At 56.2% G+C, this 23,276-nt stretch overlaps 2 protein-coding genes across 3 annotated transcripts in view; both read left to right on the forward strand.

Annotated features, from left to right (window-relative positions):
• The window catches only part of MAP2K5 (mitogen-activated protein kinase kinase 5), a 146,282-nt gene extending 135,709 nt beyond the window's left edge, over window positions 1-10,573 (forward strand). For both annotated transcript variants that reach the window (XM_062501727.1, XM_062501728.1), the window contains one exon: window positions 8,143-10,573. In XM_062501727.1, the coding sequence (XP_062357711.1) occupies window positions 8,143-8,244 (102 nt within the window). In that variant the 3' untranslated portion in view covers window positions 8,245-10,573. The remainder of the gene's footprint in view (window positions 1-8,142) is intronic.
• Window positions 10,574-17,352: 6,779 nt separating this feature from the next.
• On the forward strand, window positions 17,353-21,540 carry SKOR1 (SKI family transcriptional corepressor 1). The gene is made up of 8 exons (XM_062501487.1): window positions 17,353-19,338; window positions 19,416-19,512; window positions 19,900-20,007; window positions 20,079-20,150; window positions 20,352-20,426; window positions 20,516-20,590; window positions 21,119-21,184; window positions 21,259-21,540. Exons 1-8 carry the CDS (start codon window positions 17,353-17,355, stop codon window positions 21,354-21,356), a joined length of 2,577 nt encoding a protein of 858 aa, XP_062357471.1. The 3' UTR covers window positions 21,357-21,540.
• Window positions 21,541-23,276: the final 1,736 nt, after the last annotated feature.

Below are 23,276 nucleotides of genomic sequence, written 5' to 3' on the forward strand. Positions count from 1 at the left end.
GCATAAATTAATCTTAGATTAAAAGCCCATCAAAGCCTCGAAACAATTAAGAATAAGTAGGATTTCCCTGGGGCAGCAAGTTTTATTTTAATAGTGTAGTCAGGTGGATATCAGAACATTGAAGTATGGTAGTGATTAATGTATGCAAAATTTAAATGAGAGCTTTTAAATGGCAAATCTAAATCACATATTGACCTAACTGTAGGCTTTAACTGCATTGTCTGTCATATATTTAAACTGTTTAGTAATCAACATTTTAATTACAGTGCATGCTAGGGAGGCCATGCAACAAACAAAAAGTCCCCACTCCCCGAGTGGAGCTGCTCAGCAGGCTGGGCTCTGCTCTCAGCTGAGAGCCAGGAAGGAGCAGAAACTCCCAGGAAAAGAATCAGACTTGGTTTTCCATGTGGATGTGTTGCCTGGAAAGGCTGATCTGGAAAGGCAGAGCAAAAGGAATAAAATAGGAATTTATTGAGAGGATGCCCCTTGGGCAGTGCAAGAGCCTGACAGGGGCTGCACCCAAATCAAATCCAAGATGGATCCTGGTGAGGAGTTTTACATTTTTATAAGTTTTGGTTCATCTACAAATTGGGGTTAATTATCCAAGCACAGCCCCAGGCTATGAAGTCTCAGCCCCCTGCCTTGTCCCCTCTCCCTCGCTGTTGTTTCTGCTTTTTGGGTACCAGTTGTCCTTGATTCTTTATCTAGAAAGGAATTGTTTTGTCTAAGTCCCCTGTGAAGAGAATTTACTAACACCTAACATGAATTTTCAGAGTTACACACTAAGCAGCAGAGATCCTGAAGAATCTAAAAGCCAAACCCCAAGGCCTCAGGCGTGTTCCTGTTCCTGCCTCATCCCCACCCAGAAAACGCCACGGTCGGTGCTGGGGGCGCTCCAGGTTGGACTTGGAGCACCCTGGGGCAGTGGAAGGTGTCCCTGCCCAGGCCAGGGTAGGACTGGATGGGTTTTAAGCCCCTTCCAGCCCGTGACTGGGAGATCCCATGATTCTGTGACCCCCTGATTTCATGCCCTGCTCTGGGGCTTTGGGTTTGCCCTGGGGATGCCGGAGCCTGTCTGGCACAGCCAGCTCAGTCCTTGCCCTCAATAATCTGAGGACAGGAACAGGGAGAGAGAACTGGGCCAGCAAACACTCGCTCCCAGATCAAGCACAGCCCTGCCAGTCGCGAGGAGGAGCTGGAATTTTAGGGTTAAACTCAATCTGTGATCTGCAATCCCGTTCTGAAGGGACAAGGAGGCTGCAGCTGACCTTGCTGCAGCTTTGGGACACTGGGGACACTCTTGGCAGACACACAAACTGAGCCTTGCTGTCCCTGCTGTTCCAAGCGCTTCAGGTGCTCACACTTTTCTTAAAAGGCTTTGAAAAAAAAAAAAAAAAAAGAAATCCCGAAATTTCCAAAGGAAAACAAGAGACAGAGCAGCTGGATCACTCTTGAACAGTGTCCTGCGGGGTCCTTTCACCCGTGGGTGCATTCTGTGTCTCTGTGGATTAACCCGTGCTCAGCCTTCAGAGCTTTTACCCCACTCAAGCCTCAGAAGCTGCGTGGAGCATCCCCCGAGGATGTCCTGCCACCTTCTGTGCCTGTGAATTAACAATGTTTGGGAGTCGGCAGTGAGAGAATTGGCCTGAGGATTCCTCGCTGCTATTCCTGGCTGTGGGAGCCGCAGTTGGATACTGTGGGTAGCTGGCACAGATAATTAGAGCAGCTTTTAGTGTGGCTTGTCCTTGGAGGCAGCAGCTCGAGATGGAAAATCCTCCAGCACTGGAGGCAGGGGTGGAGTGATGAAATCCTGGCACGTGCTGAGGTCACTGCAGGGGGAGCCGGGGTCACTTCGGGGTGCCTCGGGTTACTCAGCTCTTGGTGGTCCCTGGGATTTTGGGAAGCTGTTCGGGTTACTCAGCTCTTTGTGTTCTCTGGAATTTTGGGAAGCTGTTTGGGTTACTCAGCTCTTGGTGTCCCTGGGGTTTTGGGAAGCTGTGCAGCTCCAGAGCTGATCTTTGTGTTTGTCCTGTTGGAGGTCGGGTTTGTCTCCCTTTAAACATGAGGATGGGCAAGAATTCCCCTCTGATCCTGCCCCGAGTTAATGACAAGAGCTGTGAACAGCCCAGACACCTCAGCAGCAATGGGAGAACCAACTGGGATGTGCTGTTGGGGCAGCCAAGGTGGAATTTTTTTGGAGCTGGAGGGATGAGCTCCAGGCAGGCTCTCCCAATTTAACATTTGCTCTGCGGCTTTCCTTTGAGCAGAGCACCTGGAGTGGGGGAAGGCATGGAGCGTCCCACCTGCTCTGGGAGCATCAGGAATTCCGTGGTTTGCTCGCGTTTCACGTGGAGTTAGGGCTGGAATTCTGCTCAGGTGCAGAGGCAAAACAGATCCCAGGTGTTCAACAGAGAGAGAGGGCTGGACCAGAGGATGCTCTTCCCATTCCCAGCTCCTACTGCCACGCAGGAGTCGGGGGATGGCAGGGAAGGGGAGCACCCTTCCAGTTCTGTTCTTCCCAGGTGCTGCGTTTCGTGCAGGAAAATCCGCACCTGATGCATTCAGAGCATGTCCAACACCACCCCCAAAAAAAAAAACCTGCTGCACCTTCCTCACCCCTCCCTTAAAAAAACCTGCGAGTTAAACAGCGAGCCAGCTCCCCTCAGAGCAGCCTGCAGCCAGCAGTAATATTTATTTTCTCTATTTGTTTTAAGCCTGGGAAGTCTGTGGTTTCCTGCACACTGTCCTGATGGAGCCCTGCCCAGCGAGCGTGCAATGCCCCCAGCCCTAATGTGCCATTAATGATAGGTTAATGTACAGTATAATGTTTTTTGGACTATGGGTTCATTACACTTCTGAGTGCAAGGTCCTTCTGCAGAGCGCCCAAGGTCCCATCGCATTATATCATGCAATAAAAATACCCTTTTCATATCACACACTAATAAACTGTATTTGAAATGCTGTCTGAGGGCACGGCCATTGTCTTCATAGGCTGTGTCTGCAACAGTTGGGATCTTTTTTATTGGTGTTTTTTTTTCTTTTTTTTTTTGTTGTTGTTGTGTTGAGTTGGAAATATTTTTTTTTTTTTTAAAGGGACACATAATTTGTCTGCGCTGCTTGGTAATAAATGGAGCTCAGGCTGGGAGGGTTCCTGGAAAAATAAATGTTTAAAAGGGTGGCACCACTACAACCGATGCAGTGCCACTCATTCCCCAACCTTCCTCTCATCAGCATGAGGAATTTTCTTATTATTTTTTAATTTGCTGCCCTCCCCCAGTTAGCCTCTCGCTATCCCAGGGGGAAAAAAAAAAAAAAAATGCAAGGAGGTGTTGTTGTGGGTTAGATCTGATATACTCCCACCATTTGGGATTCAGGTTCCTGCCCTGTCCTCATCCCTGCCATGTTCTGTGCCCCAGGGGACACCACCCTGACAGGAAAATCTCTCAATTTTTTGGTGATTTCCAAGGAAATTGGTGGCTGAACTGGCATTTCCCACTGGGAATGTGTTTTGGCACCGTTCTGGGCTGGTAACTGCCAGTATTGTGGGTTTTGGGTTGTTGGTTTTTTTTTGTTGTTGTTTTTTTTTTTTTTCTTTTGCTAGGATTGAATGTTTGAGATGGTATTTTTTTTTGTTTGGGTTTAGATGTTTGTTATTTTTTTGTTTATGTTTTAGTGAGTTTTATAGTGTTTTAAGTTAGCGAGTTTAAAATGGAGATGTATTTGGTGAGGTTTTTAAAGGGTTAATTGTTGAATTGAGAAAAGTTATTCAAATTCTTTTTATTTTTAATGTAATAATTAACTGTTCGTGATCCACAATGCAGATTTTTTTTATTTCATTAAACATGATTGCTTAGATTTATAAAGAAGAAAGTGAAAAAGGAAGACTGAGCCTCCACCCTAAAACCTCCATCTTGCTTCATATATATTACTGCACCATAAAACATTAAATTCTGAGTTTTAACATTAAATTCTGTGATCTTACACACTTCTATTCCAACTCCACACCTATAATCCCAATTCCATCATTCCATTTTGGAAGCTTTCTCCGTGGCTTCAGGTTAAAAGCAGTGTTCTGCCTGCGAGCAGAGAAAAACCTAAAATTCTCAGTTTTCCAGGGTTCCAACAGCTGCCTGTTCCTTGGAAAAACCTGTGTGAACCTCCTGCAAACACAGACATTTCATGGGAGGGGATCCTGCTCTCCTGGAGCTTTGCTCCTCCCTGCATTTGTGCATTTGTGGATTTGTGAGAGGCAGTGGAAGTTGTTAGCTGTGCTTTAGGCTGAGGAGCCGAAGGCAGCCCAGATTTGGGGCTGTGGGTGATGATTTTGTGTCCCAGAGGGAATTCCAACCCCCTGGAGCACAGCTGCACCTGGAGCTGGGTCCAAGATCCGTGAAGATCCACGGACCTGCAGCCCAGCCCAGGATGCCATTGCAAGGTCAGGGGCAACGAGCTCAGGGTGGGTTATTATCGCAAATAAAAATATTTATTTCTTTAGGTCGGAGGAGAAGGCCGTGAAAGCAAATTGCTGAATTTTAGGGGGAGATAAAAGGATGGAACTTTTACCCTTGAATAATGGCGATTTAATTGACTGGGCTAAATGATGGATGGCTGGAGAGCACCGAGTTGGAATTACCAGGGCTCTGTGTTCAGGGGGGCACTGCCCTTTTAATTCCCTGTCAGATATTTAAATCCTGCACCTCTCCCTCTGCGAGGAGCTGCCCTGTGAAAGAGTTAAACCTGTCTGGTGGGACACTGCAGCTCGGGAAACGTACCCTTTATCAAGGGAACCAGATGAGACAAGTTCATTTAAAAAGCCTGGTTTGTCATTGTTTATCTCATTTTCAGCCTTGACACACAAAATTAGGCTGCCTGACACTCACTGGGGGCCAGCCCTGGCCCTGTCCTGCCTGACCTTTCCAGCTCTGAGCTCTGTGTTCTCCAGCAGCCACTTCCCATTCCCTGCAGGATTCCCAGTGCATCCCACTGAGCCTGGGCAAGGCACACCAGTACCAGGCCAGTAAGGGGAAAAAAACCAAACAAACCAAACAAACAAACAAACAAACAAACAAACAACAAAAAAAAAACAGTTTGGTGCTGGATTTTCAACATCTTTCCTTCTGGTTGTGCTGTTTCCAGGTATTTTTAAAAATTGGGAAGGAGGTGATTATTGCACACTAATACCAGTAAGAAAAAAACAGTAAGAAAAAACCAGTTTGGTGCTGGATTTTCAATCTCTTTGCTGTTTGCTCTGCTGTTTCCAGGTATTTTTAAGGCTGGACATTTAAAAATTGGGAAGGAGGTGATTATTGTACACCAGTACCAGTGAGGAAAAACCAGTAAGGAAAAAAACAGTTTGGTGCTGAATTTTCAACATCTTTGCTCTTTGCTGTGCTGAGTTCCAGGTGTTTTTAAAAAATTGGGAAGGAGGTGGATATTGCACACCAGTACCAGTAAATAAAAACCAGTTTGGTGCTGGATTTTCGATTTTCAACCTCTTTCCTTCTGGCTGTGCTGTTTCCAGGTATTTTTAGAAATTGGGAAGGAGGTGATTATTGCACACCAATACCAGTAAGAAAAAAACAGTTTGGTGCTGGATTTTCACCATCTTTGCTCTTTGCTGTGCTGAGTTCCAGGTGTTTTCAAGGATATTCGATGTTGGACATTTAAAAATCGAGAAGGAGGTTGTTCTTGTTTTGCCATGAACGTCGAAATCTGAGGAAATCTGAGTCCCCAAAAATAAATCTGTGCATGCCACACCAGGCAGGGTCACCTCAGCAGGCCAGGGAGGAGCTGGTCCCTGCAGCAGAAAATGCATTTCAGGCTTCCACACATTTTCCTTTTCTCGGTGTTCCCTCGCAATAAATCCCTGCAGGAATATTTAAGCCCAGCAGGTTGCTGGGTTTGGGTGAGAACATATTGCTCATTCCTGAAGTCAGGGCTGGCACTTGGATTTGTGGCTGGGGAAGCCACCAGGATTTATTGGCGGTGTCCAAACTGGTGGGGCTGTCACTGTCCCCTCTCTGAGGTGGCAGCTCTGTCCTGCTGCTTTTCTCCTGTGCTGGTTTGGGGGTTTTATTTTTTAATTTTTTTTTTTTCTTCCTTCCCTCTCTGTCTCACCTCCCTGCCCCTTCTCTCCTCCATCCTTTCCAGAGGAATCTCCAGTTTCAGGCACTGCTCTCTGAGGTCTGTGGCACTCAGGATGCCTGAAAAAGGGGAGAACGTGGTTGGGTGCTGAATTGTGACAAAATTATGGAGGGCAGGGAGGAGTTTTATGAAGAGATTTCATAAAAGAGATGAAACTGCTGCAGCCACAGTGCTGGGGACATCTTGGAGGAAATCTTCAGTAATTCCCTGAGACATTTTTGGGTGCTGAGCAAACTCCAGATCCCAATTTTGGAGCTGGTGCAGAATTTCACTCCCAAATCTTGCTGCAAACAGGGCAAGGCCAGGTTTGATGGGCTCCTGCTTTATCCCCAGCTCTGTGGGGTTCTTTGAGAAATGTTTTTATTGCAGTGTGAGGTCAGGTGTTAAAAGCAGCAAAAGGGAGTTTGGAAGTAGATTTTGGCACATCCTTGAGCACTGGACATCTTCGGGCCACTTGTGTCCTTCCTGGCCTGAAAACGCTGCAGGTTGTCCACCAAGATTTGCACAGATGGGCCCTACTGAGTTTTGGTGGGAATTTCTTGTTCTCCTATTCCCAATTTAAAAACCAAACAAACAACTCAGAAAGAAAATTTAAAAAAAAAAAAAAAAAATTAACCACCAGATTCTGAAAAACACCTTCTAGTAAAAACATCCCTTCGGCCTGAGAAGAATCCTCCCTGGAGCAGGACAGTAAAAACGTGGGAAATCCAAAGAGTAATTTCAAGTTAAACTTATCCCTAGGGAGAGGAGAATGTGGAACCCCCCAGGTTTTGGTGGGATATCCTCAGGAAACGGAGCAAACAGGGTGAGCAGTGTGCAGAGCTGAGGTTGCAGAGCTGGAATTTCATTTGGAGCAGTTTAAATGCAGGGATATCCTGGCTCGGAGGTGGCTCTGGGGATTTCTCCATCCTAAAGGAGAAAGGACGGGCTGGAATATTTGGGTTTAATTCCTGCTCTGCCCTGTCTGTGCCTCCTGATTGTTCTCTCTGCTGTCCTTGGCTGTTTTGTTGAAAAGGTGGAACAGGCCGTGTTGGAGATAAAAGCACTGACCTTATTCCTGCGTTTTTCCACCCAAAACCACCCCAGTGCTGGGCTAAACAGCTCATCCTGTCAATCCCTGCCTTGTCCAGAGCTCCTCTGCAGCTCTCCTGGATCCCCTTTGGGCACTGGAAGGTCGGTGAAGGATGAAGGATGCTAAAGAGAGGAATTTTAGGATGTTAAAAAGAGGAATTGAAGGATGTTGAAGAGAGGAATTGAAGGATGTTGAAGAGAGGAATTGAAGGATGTTAAAGAGAGGAATTTTAGGATGTTGAAGACAGGAACTGAAGGATGTTAAAGACAGGAATTTTAGGATGTTAAAGAGAGGAATTAAAGAATGTCAAAGAGAGGAATGGAAGGATGTTGAAGGGAGGAACTGAAGGATGTTAAAGACAGGAATTTTAGGATGTTAAAGACAGGAATTTTAGGATGTTAAAGAGAGGAATTAAAGAATGTCAAAGAGAGGAATTGAAGGATGTTGAAGACAGGAATTTTAGGATGTTCAAGAGAGGAATTTTAGGACACCACACACTTTTACCGGCAGAGGAGCAGATTAATGGTTTGGGGTTTTTTTTGGGGGGGGGGGGATATAATTTTTACCCAAACACCATTCAGCAACTGCTCAGCTGTCCTGGAAAGGGGCTGGCTCAAAACACAAGGAGCAAATGGAGTATCAGCAACAAAACAAAACAACAAAATACAACGACAACATAAAACAAAAAAATAATATAACAAAAAGGACAAAAAAGAGCATTTCCAGAGAGTCTGGGCTGCCTCCCCTGCTCAGAGCAGGCCGTGTGGCTGGCACGGATCCGGGAGGAAATCCACTGGTTTGAATTGGTGCTTTATTACATTTTTGTGGCTGTAACCACGGGACGCTGGGGTGTGTTTTTTAATTTTTTTTCCCCTCCAGGAGGGCCGTGTTTCTCTTGGCTGACCCTGCCTGTGCCCCCCTTGCAGGGTCACCCCTTCGTGGTGCAGTACAACGACGGCAACGCCGAGGTGGTGTCCATGTGGGTGTGCAGGATGCTGGAGGAGCGGCGATCCCAGGGAGCACCGTGAGCTCTGCAGCGTCCCAGGAGCTCTTCCCACACCGCCTTCGGACTCTCCGCTGATCCAATCTTTTTTATTTTACCTCCATTACTTCCTAGAAGCATCAGCAAGATCGGGATATTTGTTGGCTGCCTTTTCCTCGCTGCCGCATTGAGGATTTTTTTTTTTTTTTAATTTGTTTCTTTGGTTGCTGAGCAGTTTCCAGGTTATCTTCAATTATATTGTACACAGCCTTAAAGCAAGTATTTTATATCTCTATTTTTGGGTTACTGAATGTTCTATTTCCTGACTCCAGAGTATTTTTTAACTGTTGCTGCTGTCTGAGTGTCCAGAGGATTTCCCGAGGAGTTGGTGGCTGCCTCTGAGTGCAGCTGCCACAAAATACTGGCTTTAAATCTGAAACAAAAGCAAACAGGCCAAAAAAAAAAAAATTAGAAATATCAGAGCTTGCCCAGCCTGTGAGGGGTGCCAGGTGGGTCAGCATCACACCAGTAAGTGACTGGGAATGCCCCTCTCTGCTCCCAGTGCCAGCTGCTGGGGATCGGGGTTCGAAATCCCAAAATCCTGGGGGCCAGACACCGGGAGCATCCATGGGCAGGCTCTGCAGGCTGGTCCCTGAATCACGGAGGGTTTGAGGAGGTGGGAGAGGGCAGGGCTGTGCTCTGGAGCCAGGGAATGTTCACCTGGAGAAGGGAAGGCTCCAGGGAGAGCTCAGAGACCTTCCAGGACCTGAAGGGGCTCCAGGAGAGCTGGAGAGGGGCTGGGGACAAGGGATGGAGGGACAGGATGGAGGGGAATGGCTTCCAGCGCCAGAGGGGATTTTGGGAACAATCCTTCCCTGGGAGGGTGGGGAGGCCCTGGCACAGCTGTGGGTTCAGCTGGGTCGAGCACAGGCTCCAGGTTTGCTGTTCCAGCAAGGAGGAATGACTGCATTGTCTCTGCTGGACGTGTCCACAACAGACCGACACAGATCGAATCAGTCCTTGTGTCAAAATGCTGATTAAAAGGGAAAAAAAATAAAAATAAAAATGGATGTGAGAGGCAGGCTTGGGGTGAGCGAGTTGGGTGGGAGGAGGTTGGGGTTTGTTTGCTTGACTTTGCGTTAAAAATAAACTTTTGCTAAAAAATAAAATAAAATAAAAAAATTAAAAATACACATGTAGTTTATTTTCTACCAGCGGCTTAACCCCCCCCAAACACACACACACAACTCAGTGAAATATTCCTCCCAAACCACTGCAAATCCTAAATGTTATTCTGGAAGCAGCCTTGGATTCCTTCCTTGGAGGGATCGTTTGTCTTTTTTTGAAGTGTAGAGGTTGCAGGCGTGAACTCCCAGACTAAAGTTTGTCTTAATTGCTCTGATGTCACAGCCCGGCTGGCAGATAAGAGCGCAATGAATGAGCCAGCAGCCCCCGTTCCTCCAGGTCCTTCTGCTAAAGTGAGACAAATTCCCTCCCGTGAGCCGAGCAGGGCATCGCCAGCGCTGCCATTTATTCATCCCTAACAGTTCGCAGCAGCTTTCCCTGGATAAAAGGTCTCTCTCTTTCTCTCTCTCTCTCTCTCTCTTTCTCTCTCTCTCTTTTTTTTTTTTTTCTCGGATTTAGTTTAAAATTCACCAAACCCCGAGGCTTTTCCTGCTGCTTTTCCTGGCAGGGGAAGACTCATCTTGAAAATCCGTGTGGGATGGAGCTGAGAAAAACCTTCTGGGTTTGCTTTTGGCAATTTTTTTTTGTTGTTGTTGTTTTGTTGTTTTTTTTTTTTTTTTTTTTTGTGTTGTTGCTGTTGGGGTTTTTTGTTTGTTTTGTTGGGGTTTTTTTTGTTTGTTTTTTTTGTTTTGTTTTGGTTGGTTGGTTGGTTTTGTTTGGGTGTGTTTTTTTTGTTTGATTATTTTGTTTGTTGTTTGTTGTTTTTTTTTTTTAAGTGGTGACAGAATTATAATTCGCTTGGTTGATCAGTGTAATCAATTAATCAATCCAGCAATCAGGGAACTTTGGGGCCTGCATCCCGTTTCCTGTCCCAGATCCTTGGATTCAGCGCATCCAGGGATCTGCTCATCACTGCCGGCAGGGTTTGTGGGAACGGGGCTGGATGAGAGAGCAGAGCAGCGAGTTTGGGATTCCCCAGCTCCTCCCAGCCTCGCTGGCGTTCCCAGCTGAGCAGCAGCGAGCTCGGACCTTCCCAGAGCTCCCCATCCTGCCTGGACACGGGATCGGGGGGTGGTCTGTCCCCACAGGGACCCCAATTCCTGCCGCCGCCGCTCGGCACCCAGGGGCACAGTGAGGGGCAGTGCAGGAAATCAGCATTTAGCTCTGCCGGGTGCCCCCCACGCACCCCCTGAAGGCAGCCCGGGCTCCTGTCCCTGCACCAAATCATCCCAATCCAGGTCTGTGGCATGCAGGTGAGCCTGGCACGGGGCACCTGAGCGGTGCAGGAACCCCCAAACCTGCCCGAAGGGATCTCCTGGGATGCAGCGGCTGGGGACGAGAAAATCCTGCCCCAAAATCACTTGGAGGTGTCCAGGACAGGAAACATGCTTCATGCAGAACGTCATGCTGCTCCCCAAAATCTCCGGGAATGGGAATGAACCTCCAGGGAGGTTTTCCTGGAAGTGCTGGGTGCTGGGAAGGGGCTCAGCAGTGCTGCTCTCCACGCTCACCCCCAGTGGGGCTGCCTGGGGATGGCTTTTGTCCTCTGTCCTCCTTCCTGCTGCAGTTTTTTGGGGTCTGAATTGTGGGAATTCGTGGCAGGAAAGGCTGCAGGAAATGCAGCGCTATCACACCCTAGAGCTGAGTGCTGCTCAGAGGATGGCATCAGGGCTGTGTGATGAAAACCTTAATTCAGGAGAGGGTCCCACAGATTCAGAGATCCCCCAATCCCATCAGGGCTGTGTGATGAAAACCTTAATTCAGGAGAGGGTCCCACAGATTCAGAGATCCCCCAATCCCATCAGGGCTGTGTGATGAAAACCTTAATTCAGGAGAGGGTCCCACAGATTCAGAGATCCCCCAATCCCATCAGGGCTGTGTGATGAAAACCTTAATTCAGGAGAGGGTCCCACAGATTCAGAGATCCCCCAATCCTTCTCCCCATCCCAGCAGCTCCTTTAGGGCCCCCCCAGTGGCCCCACACCAGTGTCACCTCTCTGTCACCTCTCCTATAACCTCAATGATGATGATTCCCATGGGAACGTGGATGTGGGAAAAAGGAATTATGTCCCATCTGTGCCAAAACTTCCAATATTTTCCAAGTTTCCCTTCCCCATTGCCAGGCAAAGCTCCTGTGAGAAGAGCCCGTGGAAATCCTCTTTTAAATCAGCACAGAACTAGGAAATATTTTGTTTTCTCGTATCCCCGTGGCCAAATCCAGCCCGCTGCCAGCATTCCAAAGGCGAAGCTTCCGTCTTTGTTTTCCAAAGAACAGCCTGAAAAGCTGGGAGGGGAGGCGGGGCTGCCTGGGCTCCTTTACCTGTCGCTGTCCCTCGGCTCAAGGCCGGCAATGTGATCGCGTTAATAACCGAGCAATCACCGGGAACAGCTCCTGGGAGCTCCATCTGATCCCTTGGATACCCGAGAGCAAAAAGCGAACGGGAGGATTGCAGCTGGGAGCGGAGTGCGTTTTGTTCTCCTGCCTCCTGGAGCTGCGTGGTCCTGCAGGGAAAGTTCAGCTGGAGGCATCCATAGGAAAGGGATGCGCGGGCAAAACCTGGGAATTTGGGAGGGGAAAAAAAAAAATTCCTGCAGGGAGGCAAGTGGAGAGCGAGATCTGCGGGAGGAGGAGGGGGCGATGCCAGCTCGCTGGGCTCTGTGGCTCCCGCTGTGTCCCTTGTCCCATCCAGGACAATCCGGGAGCCACCAGATCCCACGGGAGCTGCTCCTGGGAACCCCCCGGGAGCTGCGGCCGGGGCTGGGCAGGCACAGGAGGGCGGAGGGAGGACAGAGAATGTCACGGGGGATGCTCCGGGGGGCAGGGCAGACACACAGAGCCCCTTCGGCCTCTTTGGGCAGGGAACAGGAGCAGCAGATCCCATCTCCGGGATGCTCCAGGGGTCCCCAGGCTGCTCAGCTTCTCGGGCACATCTCAGTGCAGGGGCTCTTCCCTTCCTCCCATTCCCGTTGGGATGTGGCACCCGCAGAGAAAAACCCAGAGAAAAAACTCAGAGAAAATCTCAGAGATAAACTCAGAGAAAAATTCAGAGATAAACCCAGAGATGAACTCAGAGATGAACTCAGAGATGAACTCGGGCACTCCCCCGGGGACCCGTCCTTGCCACGGGCCGGCCCTTCAGGGAACAAACACATTCCAGCTGTTTGTTCTGCAGAGGATCCAGCTGTGGCCCCTCTGCAGCCAGGGCTGGGTGTTTAGGGTGGCTCCGCCCCAGGGAAGGAGCAGCTCGGGTCCCAAATGCTGCAGGAGCTGGGAGCGGTGTCCCTGTGGTGACAGCCAGGCCTGGGGGGGATCTCCCGGGGAGGAGCTGCAGCCATGGGGTGATGGTGAGGTCCCGAGCTGTGAACCGGTGTTTTAGGATAACTCATCTTCAGCATTCCCCGGGGGGGCTCACAGGCACCAGGAATTTAGAGGGATCAGGGCGCAGTTCTGGCTTCCTCCTGCTCCCCCAGCTCCAGCCTGGGCTGGGAAAACCTAACCGAGGAAAAAAGAGAGACTTAAAAATCTCCAATTGTAGTATTCGGTCACATCGAAAAAAAAAAATATATATATATATATATAAAAGCGTTGTGCGAGCTGCTGTGGTGGAAGGTGTCCCTGCCCATGGAGGTGGGGTTGGAAGGAGAGGAGCTTTAAGGTCTCTCCCAACTCCAAGCAGCCACAGCGAGCTGTGATCCTGAGCCTTTTCCCATCGGGAAGCTGCAGCGGCGCGGCTGCCGAGGAGCTGCGTTACCTTCAGCAGAGGCTCTGCTCATAAAACAGCCCAGGACAGGATTTATGGATTGAGCCTTCCCAGCTCCTGGAGCGGCTCCTGCCTCCCGGTCCCCGCCGCGGCTGCTCCCGGCGCCGGGCCCGCGGTGCAAGTTCAAGGTTTGTCAGAGCCGGAGAGCCCGGGAGGTGTTTGTAGAATGGCAAATGGATGTCTGGGGGTTTTATGGGCAGCAGCAGGAGGAGGAAAACTTGAGAGCAGAGCAGCCAGGCCCCCACGCAGGTGAGTGCGGCTCCATCCCCGAGCGTGCCCGGCTGTCCCCGGCACGGCACGGCACGGCACGGCACGGGCGGAGGGAACGGAATCGTTCTGCTCCATCCCTGCCAAGGTGTTTGCCTTCACCTGATCAATAAAGTGATGGTGTCTATCGATCCCGCACACCGCCTTCCTCCGGCCCAGGAAAATCGGGATTTCGAGGCTCAGGGGAGCGTTTGGGTGGTCAGAGAGGGGAGGGGCAGGGGACGAGGTGACAGCAGCGGCGGGGGCCGGACCTGAGGCACACCGGCACGGGGGACGAGGGGGTGTCGTGGGGACCACAGAGAAGGGGGATGCACGGAGAAGGGACATCGGGGTGGGGCTCAGGCGTGCCCAGCCCTGGGGAGGGATCCGGGGGCGCACCGAGAGGATCCCCCCGGCTCCCCGGAGCCCCGAGCGGCTCCCGCTGCTCCCCCCGCCCCGGAGGGGGCTCAGCAGCCGGGTCAGGCTGAGTGCGCCCGGCCTGCAGAGAGCCGCCGCCCGCTCCCTTTGTCAATGTCCAGTAATTAAAATGTCACCGTTTAATTTTCAGGCCTCTCGGAGCAATCTTTTCCTAATAAAGAGTCTAATCGAAACGCTCCTTCCCCCCGCTCGTTGGGAAGGGCCGCGGAAGAGGCTGCGGAGATGCAGAGCCGCCGCGGATCGATGGAGAGAAGCCCGGATTGATCGGCCTCTAAAATTAAATTTATTGGGGTCATGGTTTTATATGGTGCTGATACAACTGTTAAATGGGGAACATTCATTTCCAATAGGAGGCGTTTATTAAACTTCCACTGAATTAGACCGCCGTGATTTATGTGGCAATCTCGGCTCAGCCCTCCAGGAGAGCGGGGCCTTCCGCGCCCGCCACGCGTGATTATTTATTTATACACCCGTGACACGGCTCCCTAAGTTTTAACCTAAATTATCCAGCGGCTTCTTCTGCCGGCGGCACCGGCCGGGGGAACGGGCGAGGATGGGGGATCCCGTCGGGGCTCAGCGCCCTCCCCGCCGGCCGCGGCCCCTCCGAGCCCCCCGGCCCCGGGGCTGTCCCCGGGGAGGGGTCCCCGGTTTGGGGGTCGGCGGCGCCCGCAAAACGTCCCGGTTCTCGCGTGCGGCTATCGTTGAGCGTTAATTAGAAATTCATTACAATTAAAAGCCGCGCGCACACGCCTTAATTACATCTGATTTTTAATTCCGAATCCGTGTTTACACAGTAAGCGAGACGTACCTCCTGATTATCCCCAATACTCTTTATACTGTACTAATTATGTAAATTAAACCTAATTAACTGACAAAAACTGCAGTCAACTCAACTGTTAAAAGATACGGGCGGTTTCGAGGAGCGGGGAGCGCGGCCGGGCCGGGGCCGGGGCCGTTCCCTGTCCCGGGGGCTCCGCTCCGCCGTCGGGGCGAGCCGGGGCCGCCTCCGCCGCTCCGAGCTCTGCGGGCACCGGGCAAGGGCGCGGCGGAGGGAATCGGGGCAGAGCCTCGTCCTCCCGGAACCCCGCCTCTCCTCCCGGTACCGGCTCGGTCCGCTCCCGCAGCTCCGCGGGTGCGAACGCGGCGGGATCGCCCGGAACGCGGCGGCGAGCGGAGCTCACCGCGCTCCTGCCTCCGTATGGCTCCGGGAGGGGAGGGGGGGGCGAGCTGGGGAGGATAAATAATTAAAAGGCGAGGAATAATTACCGGCTCGGGTTGCGATCATTGCGGGAAGGCCGAGCCGCAAGGCCCGGCCCGCAGCTCCCGGTCCCCGTCCCCCCCTCCCCGACGGGGCGGCCCGGGGGGAGCCGCGGCCGCTGTCCCGCGTGGGAGCGCGGCCCGGAGCTGGGCTCGGCCGCGGAGGAGACGAGGGGAGCTCCGCACCTGCGTTTGGCTGCGCGGAGACTCCGCCGCATCCTCCCGGTGCCGCTGGTGATGGCGGGGAAGGAAGGCGCGGGGGCACACACACAAAAGTGATAGCTGGGGGCGATCCGCGCCGTTATTAACTTCTGTTTGATCGCTGTAATTGCGCCGATCGCGGCCGGACGCGATGATTAATTACAGTTTAATTAACGTGGCCGTGACGAGCGCCGCATGCGGGAGCACAACCCGGGCAGGGATGCGGCGAGAGGCCCCCGCCACGCCGGCACGACCGGCGGACACCGGAGCGCCGGGTCCCCTAAGCCGCTCCGCCGGTCCTGTCGGCCGGTGCTGCCGGTGTGGCGTGAGCCCCCGTGGCGAACGAAAACCACGAGCTCGCCACCCTCTGCCCTCTCCTCACGGCGATTTCGTTGCCGCCCGATGTCGTTCGCCCCCCCACCCCCCCCCATTCCCTCCCCCCGGCCCCGGTACCGCTCCCGCACCCGCCCCCCGCACCGGAGCGCGCATCCCGGCTGCGAGAGGGATGCGCGGTATCAGCGCATCCCCGATTTCGATGGGGTCCCTCCGCCGCTCCCCACGGGCTCCTCTTTTCGTTACCGCCCGCTCCCCACGCAAACTTTCAACGAGCATCGCTCCCCCCGGGATGGCGGCACCGCGGGAGGCGGGCGCGGGGGGGACACGGGGATGCGGAGCCCTACGCAGGTGCGGTGAGGTGCGGGGCTGATCCCCGCTCTTACCTCGGGCAGCCCGGGCGGGTCCCCGCTCGGTGGCGGCCCCCCACACCCTCCTCCTCCTCCTACCCCCCCCCCTCTCCCGCTCCCTCCCCGTTCCTCCGTGCCTTAAAGCCGCGCCGTGATTGACTGGAGCGCATCGGTGATTGACGGCGGCGGGGTCCCGGAGGCCGTTAATGTAAATATGCTGGTGCTAAGTGGGTGTGTCTTCCCGTTATTTTAGCTGTCACCGGATCAATGTGCAGCGTCTCCAAGTACGGATCCGGATCCTCCCTCGGTGGCGCGGCTGGTCACTCGCTCTTGTTGCATCTCGCCCGGGCGGACGCGGCGGCGGCGGCGGGGCGGGCGGCGGCCCCGAGGCGTCGGTGAAGGGCGCGCCCGCTGCCCGCCCGCCCCGCAGCTTCGGCTGCCCCGGGAACGGGCTCGGTGCGGACGGGCCCCCCCCGGCCGATGGCGGCCCCGGCCCCGGGCTGCGGCCCCTAGTCCCGAGCAGAGCCTGCACGTCCAGCCGGGCTCCGCGGCGTGGTGAGTGCGAGCGGGCGGGCGGCGGATGGAGATGGGGGGCGCGGAAAGCGGGGCGCGTTTTCGGGAGTCGCTCCCCGTTATTTTGTGTAATTACCACGGAAGCGGCTTAAGCACCGGGAGCTCTCCCCGCTAAGCCAATTTGCCTGGCTCGCTGCTGCCCTTCTGCTACGTGCGGCGGGTGCTGCCCGCCCCGGCCCCTAATCCGCCCGTGCCTAATCTTAGCCTGCCGGGGACGCGACAAAGGGGCTCCGGGCCACCGCGCCCACCGCCCCGCTCCGCCCGAGGGCACCGAGCGCCAAGTTTGGGCCCGCCCGCTCCGGTCCGGGCCCCCGGGACGCGCCGGCCGCATCCTCCGGCGCGTTTCGTTGGAGCCCGCCCGGAGCCCGCCGCAAACCGGCACGGCACGGCCCGGCGAGCCGGCACAAAGGGAAGGGAACGGAAGGGACGCGGCAGCTCCCGGGGACTCGGCGAGGGAGGAAGCGGAGGTGCTGACCCCCCTTCCCACCCCCCCGTCCCCGGGATGTCCTTGCCCCGGGCTCCCGGGGCCGCGCCCGGCGGGCGGATGCGGCGGCGCTCGGTACCGGCGGCCGCGGCGCGGGGGATGCTCTCCGGCCCCGCCGGACCCCGCCGGTCCGGGAGGGTCCTGCGGCAGCTCCCGAGGGGCTCCGGGTCGGGGCCGATGGCGCCGAGCGAGGAGCGGCCGGGCCGTGCAGCGGGGATCGGCCGGGCCCCGGGAGCGGCGGGGCCGGGAGCGGCGGAGGGGTCCCGGGAGCGCCTCTAACCTGAGCCTTTCCCCGATTTTGTTTTGCAGGGGAGTTTTGGGGGGGAATGGAGGCGATCGCCAGTCAGATGGGAAATGGGAGAGATGCAAGCTCCTCCCCAAATTCAAAGCAAGAGCTGCAACCGTACCAGGGCTCCAATACCCTCAAGCCCAACCAAGTGGGTGAGACCTCCCTGTACGGCGTGCCCATCGTGTCCCTGGTCATCGACGGGCAGGAGCGGCTGTGCCTGGCGCAGATCTCCAACACGCTGCTCAAGAACTACAGCTACAATGAGATCCACAACCGGCGCGTGGCCCTGGGCATCACCTGCGTGCAGTGCACGCCGGTGCAGCTGGAGATCCTGCGGCGGGCCGGGGCCATGCCCATCTCCTCCCGCCGCTGCGGCATGATCACCAAGAGGGAGGCGGAGCGGCTCTGCAAGTCCTTCCTGGGCGAGCACAAGCCGCCCAAGCTGCCCGAGAACTTCGCCTTCGACGTGGTGCACGAGTGCGCCTGGGGCTCCCGGGGCAGCTTCATCCCGGCGCGCTACAACAGCTCCCGGGCCAAGTGCATCAAGTGCAGCTACTGCAGCATGTACTTCTCGCCCAACAAGTTCATCTTCCACTCCCACCGCACCCCGGACTCCAAGTACACCCAGCCCGACGCCGCCAACTTCAACTCCTGGCGCCGACACCTCAAGCTCAGCGACAAGACGGCCACGGAGGAGCTGTCGCACGCCTGGGAGGATGTCAAGGCCATGTTCAACGGCGGCACCCGCAAGCGGACCTTCTCCCTGCAAGGGGCGGCAGCCGGCGGGCCCGGGGCCGGCTCCCCCGCCGCCAAGGCCACCCTGCACCCGCCGCCACCCGCCGGCCCCGAGCTGGCCCCGGCGCACAAGAGCCTGCGGTGCAGCGGGCAGGAGGCGGCGGGCGAGCGCGGAGCGCTGGGGCTGGCGGCGGCGGCGCACGGCGGGGCCGCGGGCGCGCACGGCGGGGCGGGCGCGGTGCGCAGCTACCCGGTGATCCCGGTGCCCAGCAAGGGTTTCGGGATGCTGCAGAAGTTGCCGCCGCCGCTCTTCCCGCACCCCTACGGCTTCCCGGCCGCCGCGTTCGGACTGTGCCCCAAGAAGCAGGAGGAGGCGCTGGGAGGCGCGGGGGGCGGCGAGGCGGGCAAGGGCGGCGCGCTGCCCCCCGGAATGTTCTGGGGACCCCCGCATCCCCACCCGCACCAGCCGGCCCAGCCGCCCCACCAGCCCGGTGCAGCCAAGGACGCCGGAGTGTACCCCTCGTTCCCCGTGTTCTGGCCGGCCGCCGGCAGCCTGCCCGTGCCGCCCTACCCCGCGCAGAGCCCGGCCAAGGCGGCCGCCACCGCCGTGGTGGTGGCGGCGGCGGCGGCGGCGGCGGCGGCGGCGGCCGAGCCGGCGGGGCTGGCGGGGCGGCACGGGGAGCTGGAGGGCTCGGAGCCCTCGGGCAGCGGCCGGAGCAGCGCAACCCCCCAGGAGGGCGCCGGCGCCGAGGGCGAGCGCTGCTCCAGCGCCTTGTCGCGGGCGGCGGGAGAGGAGGAGCGCTCCGGGGACGAGGCGCTGCTCGCCCCGCTGCCGCTGCCCAGGAAGGGCAGTTACCTGTCCGCCTTCCGCCCGGTGGTGAAGGACGCCGAGAGCATCGCCAAGCTCTACGGCACCCGCGAGGCGTTCGGCGGCTCGGGCCCCCGCGGCCCCGGCTACCTCTCGCCGGACTTCCTCAGCGAGGGCAGCTCCAGCTACCGCTCGCTCTCCCCCGGGGGGGACACGGCCGAGGAGCCCGAGGTGGACGTGGAGTCCAACCGCTTCCCGGAGGATGAGGAGGAAGAAGCCGCCGCCGCCGCCGTCCCCGTCGTGGCCCCCTCCGAGGGTCGGGAGCCGCCACCGCCGCGGCTGCTGGCCGGAGCGGAGGAGCCGCCGCCGCCCGCCGGGCCCGCCGGGCCCGAGGAGAAGCCGGGCGAGGCGGGGGCGCAGGAGGGCGGCCAGGTCCGCGATGGCAGCCCCGAGCGCAGCGGCAGCAGCGGCGCCTACGAGGTGCGGGGCCGGGCGGGGAGGGGGCGAGGATCTGCCCTCGGGGGTCCCCGCGGGGTTCACGACTCGCTCTTTTGTAGGTGTTCGCGCCGGAGAGGGGGGAGCACCTGCAGCCGCTGAAGCCCGCAGCCTCGCTGGGAGCCCCCGCCGCCTTCCTCTGCACCCCCGAGGCCAAGGGTAACGCGGGCACCGGGGACGCGGCCGCGGCTCGGCACCGGGGGGGACCCCGAAGAGCCGCTTTCGTTTGGGGGGGGGGGGGGTCTCGGGAAAAATAAAAATAAATTAAATCAATAATAATAATTAAAAAAAAAAAACAATGAAACGAACGGGATCCGGGTGGGGAACGGGGTCGGGTCCCCCCACTCCCCCCGAGCCCGGGGATGCCGCCGGTGCTGCGGGGATGGGCCAAGCTCCTGCCCACAAGCTACTTTCCAATGGCAAAGCGATTAGGATGTCCGCTAAGAAGGTTTTAACGAGGGCTTTGTCCGTAATTATGTAATTAAGGATATATCAGGACCATACTTTCGTTGCTTATGGTTGAAAATCGGTTTATTAACTTTTAAGAGCAAGATAAAGAAGACAATCACCCCGCGGCAGAGGATTTAGAGAACAGAAAATCCTATCAGGACCAAAGGAATGTCTCTCATCCCAGCCCTGTAAATACCGACAGAGGTAAGCACCGCTTTGCGGGGCGATGTGCGGGGCCCCCCCCGGCCGGGCTGACGCCGCTCTGACCCCCGCAGGTGAGGACGGGCTGGCCATGGATGTCACCGGGACGCAGCTTGTGGAAAAGGACATCGAGAACTTGGCCCGAGGTGAGGAGCGAGGAGCGGGGCTCGGGGCTCGGGGCTCGTGACACCCCCCGGCCTCTCCCCGCGGCTCGAGGTATTTGTGTTTTGTGCAGGAGTGATTAACTCCTGTGATTAATGTAACGTGATGCGATTAGCGCCGCGCTGAGCCGCCTCCAGATGGAAAAGTGCGGGCTCCCCTCAACCCCGCCGTGTATTTTTAAACAGATGAGTTACAAAAACTGGTCCTGGAGCAAATGGAGCTGAGGAAAAAGCTGGAGAGGGACTTCCAGAGCCTGAAAGGTACCGCTGTCCCCGTCCCCTGCCCGCGGCCCGGCCCGGCCGGGGAGCGGAGCCCGCAGCGGGCGCGGTGCTGACCCCCGGCCCCACAGATAACTTCCAGGATCAGATGAAACGGGAGCTGGCGTACCGGGAAGAGATGGTGCAGCAGCTGCAGATCGTCCGAGGTAAAACCGGCCCCATTAATACTTAATTTTATTTAATTACCTTTTTAAAGAATTTCATTTCATTCATTTATGCTTTTTTGTTTGTTTGTTTGTTCGGGTGAGGCGTTTTCTGGTTATTTTTTCGTGTTTTTTTTTTTTTCTTTCTTTGTTTTTTTGGTTTGTTTTGGTGGTTTTTTGTTTTCGTTTGTTTCGGATGTGTTTTTTTATGTGGGTTTTTTTTTGTGTTTTTTTTTTTGTTTGTTTGTTTTTTATTCTCTATCTTTTTTTGCCCTCCAACTCCTCCCGCGATTTCGAGCTCCCCCGCACACCGTTCACACGGCAGCGAACGAACCTTCCCTCTCGCAGTCTCTTCCACTCTAAATTTAAAAATTAAAAAAAAATAAAAAAATAAAAAATCCAGAGCCGTAAACACTTCCCAGGCGTGTCGGGAACGCCTTTGTGCCCACATCCCCCTGTCCCCCTCCCCTTTGGGTGCCCTCGGGGCGGTCCAGCCCCGACGGGGCCCGTCAGCGCCGCTCCCCATCGCAGACACTCTGTGCAACGAGCTGGACCAGGAGAGGAAAGCGCGCTACGCCATCCAGCAGAAACTAAAAGGTACCGGGGTGGGGTCCGGGGGGGCTCGGGGGGCTCGGTGCCAGCTCGGGGGTGACTCCTGGGCTCCCTTGCAGAGGCTCACGACGCGTTGCATCACTTCTCGTGCAAGATGCTGACCCCGCGGCACTGCACGGGGAACTGCTCCTTCAAGCCGCCGCTGCTGCCCCAGTGAGCGCCCCCCGGGCCCCCCAGCCCCGAAGCCATGCGGGCAGAGCCCACACAAGCCATTCCCACGAGGAGACACTTGTACATAGAGGACTCGGAGCCCGGCTTTGCTCCTCGGACGGGCCACAGGGCGAGGGGTGGTCCCGGGCTGGCCGGGGTGAGTGGGGGGAGAGCCGGGCCCTCACCCCCGCTCCGCCTCCCCCCTCCCTCCCTGTGTGTCCGCTTCTTCCACCCTCGTCCAGCCCGGAAACAAAAGTGGCTATGTGCAATGGATATAAATGTACTGTGATTCTCTTGGTACAGTATTTGTCGGATTTTTATTTATTTATTAATTTATTTATTTATGATGTATATTTATCCCCCCCTCCCCCCGCCCCCGCCCCCACCCCACTCTTTCCTTCCCTCCCCATCCCTGTAAATTCTGGATGTAAAGGCACTTTAACGGGCCCGCGACTCCCGGAGGCACAACAAGGCTCGCCCGCTCTGGGGACAGCCCCCTCTGTACGTGATTTTTGGTTCTTTAATAAAAACAGACTTGAAGAAGCCGCCTGGTGCGTGGGGCCGGCCCGGGGCTCGGGGGGGTCCCACAGCTCCCGGTACCGGGGATGGGCCGGGGGTGCCGCCCGCTCCTCCCCGCCGCGGCCGGAGCTCATTAATGCCCATTTATATGCTCGTTTCACACATGAAATGTATGGCACTAATGAGCTCGGAGAGCGGAGCTGCGCGCACACCTATTAACCCGAAATACCCGGGTTTAACCCAGAATTAATCTGGCACCGCAGCGGGAGCGGGATGGGGATGGAGGAGCAGGAGGGGGATGGAGGAGCAGGATGGGGATGGAGGAGCGGGATGAGGAGTGGGATGAAGGAGCAGGTCCGGGATGAGGGAGCAGGTCCAGGATGGAGGAGCGGGATTGGGATGGAGGAGCGGGATTGGGATGAAGGAGCGGGATGAGGAGTGGGATGGAGGAGCAGGTCCAGGATGGAGGAGCGGGATTGGGATGGAGGAGCGGGATTGGGATGGAGGAGCAGGATTGGGATGGAGGAGCGGGATGAGGAGTGGGATGGAGGAGCAGGTCCGGGATGAGGGAGCAGGTCCAGGATGGAGGAGCGGGATTGGGATGGAGGAGCAGGATTGGGATGGAGGAGCGGGATGAGGAGTGGGATGGAGGAGCAGGAGCGGGATGCGGGGCGGGGTGAGGCTGCACCGGGGGAGCTCCGGGGGTGGGAGGGAGCGGCACTGAGCACCGGGAGAGGCGATGCGGGGATCAGGAGCACCCCGGGGACCAGGAGCATCCCTGGAACCGGGAGGGGGCGAGGCCAGGGGTGGCAGCGGAGGTGTCTGCGCTCTGGCCACCCCGCTACGAGCCGGCGCGGGGAGCTCCGCGGAGAAGGAGCCGCTGTTAATTAGTTCCTGGGCTCATTAGGCCGTTCCGCGGCCTGGGTCGCCACCGCGTGGGCTCAGCCGGAGGTGCAGCTCCTCAGTTCTGCTCTTAGCTAAGTCCGACCTGGGGGTCAGCTCAGCCCGAGCAGCATCCCCCAGCCCTGCCCTGAGGAAGAGGGGGCCCTTCCCACGCGGCTGGGTGGGATGAAGGCAAAAAACCAGATGAGGTTTTTGGGGTTTTGTCTGTCTGGGTCTCAGAGGAACTTCTGAGGGTTTCTTTGCCCCATCCCTGGGATGTCCTAGGTTGGCTTGGGCTGGGCTCGGAGCAGCCCGGGACAGCGGGAAATTCCCTGCTCGTGGTAGGCGGTGGAATGGGATGAGCTTTAAGGACTCCTCCAAGCCATTCTGAGATTTTTTGGTCACAGCCATCCTGCCCAGGACACGCTGAGTGTGACACGAGATGCTGAGCGGGAGCCGCGGGGCTGGTGGCACCTCCACCAGGTGAGTGCGGGGGACACGGAGGGGACGCGTGACCCAGGGAGCT

Source organism: Cinclus cinclus, chromosome 13 (assembly GCF_963662255.1).
Source record: "Cinclus cinclus chromosome 13, bCinCin1.1, whole genome shotgun sequence".
Taxonomy (NCBI): Eukaryota; Metazoa; Chordata; class Aves; order Passeriformes; family Cinclidae; genus Cinclus; species Cinclus cinclus.

Coding starts and splice junctions, on each gene's coding strand:
- SKOR1 (XM_062501487.1), top strand. CDS start 17,353: ATGGAGGCGATCGCCAGTCAGATGGGAAATGGGAGAGATGCAAGCTCC. Junction 20,151..20,351: donor CATCGAGAACTTGGCCCGAG/GTGAGGAGCGAG, acceptor ATTTTTAAACAG/ATGAGTTACAAAAACTGGTC. Junction 20,427..20,515: donor GGACTTCCAGAGCCTGAAAG/GTACCGCTGTCC, acceptor CCGGCCCCACAG/ATAACTTCCAGGATCAGATG.